General features: G+C 58.6%; 1 protein-coding gene across 2 annotated transcripts in view; it reads right to left on the reverse strand.

Moving 5' to 3' along the window:
- KLHDC1 (kelch domain containing 1) overlaps positions 1-240 on the reverse strand; it is a 31,265-nt gene extending 31,025 nt beyond the window's left edge. The window contains exon 1 of one of the 2 annotated variants that reach the window (XM_012724323.1): positions 64-188. In XM_012724323.1, coding sequence (XP_012579777.1) covers positions 64-159 — 96 coding nt within the window. In that variant the 5' untranslated portion in view covers positions 160-188. Of the gene's footprint in view, positions 1-63 lie in introns of both variants that reach the window. The other variant, XM_004681893.2, reaches the window with a different exon arrangement.
- Between the last annotated feature and the right edge of the window lie 1,074 nt (positions 241-1,314).

Genomic DNA, 1,314 nt, shown 5'->3' on the forward strand with positions numbered 1-1,314 from the left:
TCTGGCCCGGAGGCCGGGCGAGCTCCCGGCGCGAGTCCTCCCCGTCCCGCCTCTTCCCCTTACCACGTAGCCCCCCCACACGTAGAGGAAGTTTCCGTCCACCACGGCGCAGTGACCGCTGCGCTCCTCGGCCACGCAGAACAGCTGCGAGTCCGCCATCCGCGCCGGCGCTGGGCCCAGCCGCTCGGCTCGCCGCAGCCCTGCCCGCGCAGCGGCCCGTCCCCGCCTGCTGCTCCACGCACGAACGGAGCGCGTCAAGGGCCGAGATTGGTGGGGAGACGGCACCGGTGCGTCTGCGCCGTGCCGCGCCCGCGGGCGAGGCCCAGCCCTGGGTGGCGCTGCCGGCTCTCGGGGCCAGAGCTGAGTCGCGCCGGCGGCGGCTCGGCTTCTCCCGGACCCCGCCGGCCGCCGGATGAATCGTTTGGGGTTGAATGGTTCTGACCGTGCGGCCTAACTTTGTACGTGTGGACCGAATAAATGGACTCTGGCCCACGGTGTGTGTTGCTGTTGTGGCATAAATCTCTATTATCAATTAATTAGCGCTCGGTGAGGGTTTGCCTTCCCCACTCATACTCTGGCAAAACGATTGGCCACACAAATAGAGGCAGGCTTAAGCGGTTGATGTTGAAATCCTCAAGTTCCTAAAACCCAGGAAGGCGGTGCTGGTCTTGGCGGGATGCTGCCGCAGACTGGAAGCTGGCACGAACACTGGCCCTCAGGCGGCCCCTCCAGCCAAGCTTGGAGGCTGGAATTAAGTGATAGCTTTCCTGTAGAATGACAGGGGCCAGTCGAAAATAGCCACAAGTGAAAGACCAAGTGTTGTGATGGGTCAAGGTCGAGCAAACCTCCCTTGCCCACAGGTACTATCCTGGACAAAACCCGCCCTTAACAGGGATGCCTTCAGAGACCTTGCTCTTAAACGCAGGCCCCAAGGAGAGTCCAAGATCACGTTGGGGAGCGCTACATGACCTGCAAGAGCAGTGGTTCTGTTACAGGGCAGGGAGAGAGGGGCACCACTGCACCCCCAAACCTGCCTGCTCTAAATAGGTTCTGCCACCCCCCCATCAAGACAAAACACATAAGACTTTAATTAAAAGGAATTTTAATACAGTGAGTATACAATACGAAAGACAAAGAATATAACTTCTAAATCAAACACCTGAAGTTACCCATCCCCTCGTGGGCAAAAGTCAACCCAAAAGGGATTGGCCCAAAGCAAGGCCTGAAAGCCTGCAACAAGACTAAAGCACCTTCTGGCCGGGACCCATAGAAAAGGGTCAGAAATGGCCAGACAAGTCTGGGAGGAAAAGAGCA

This window comes from Condylura cristata, unplaced genomic scaffold, assembly GCF_000260355.1.
Source record: "Condylura cristata isolate star-nosed mole 26May11 unplaced genomic scaffold, ConCri1.0 scaffold00013, whole genome shotgun sequence".
Classification (NCBI taxonomy): domain Eukaryota; kingdom Metazoa; phylum Chordata; class Mammalia; order Eulipotyphla; family Talpidae; genus Condylura; species Condylura cristata.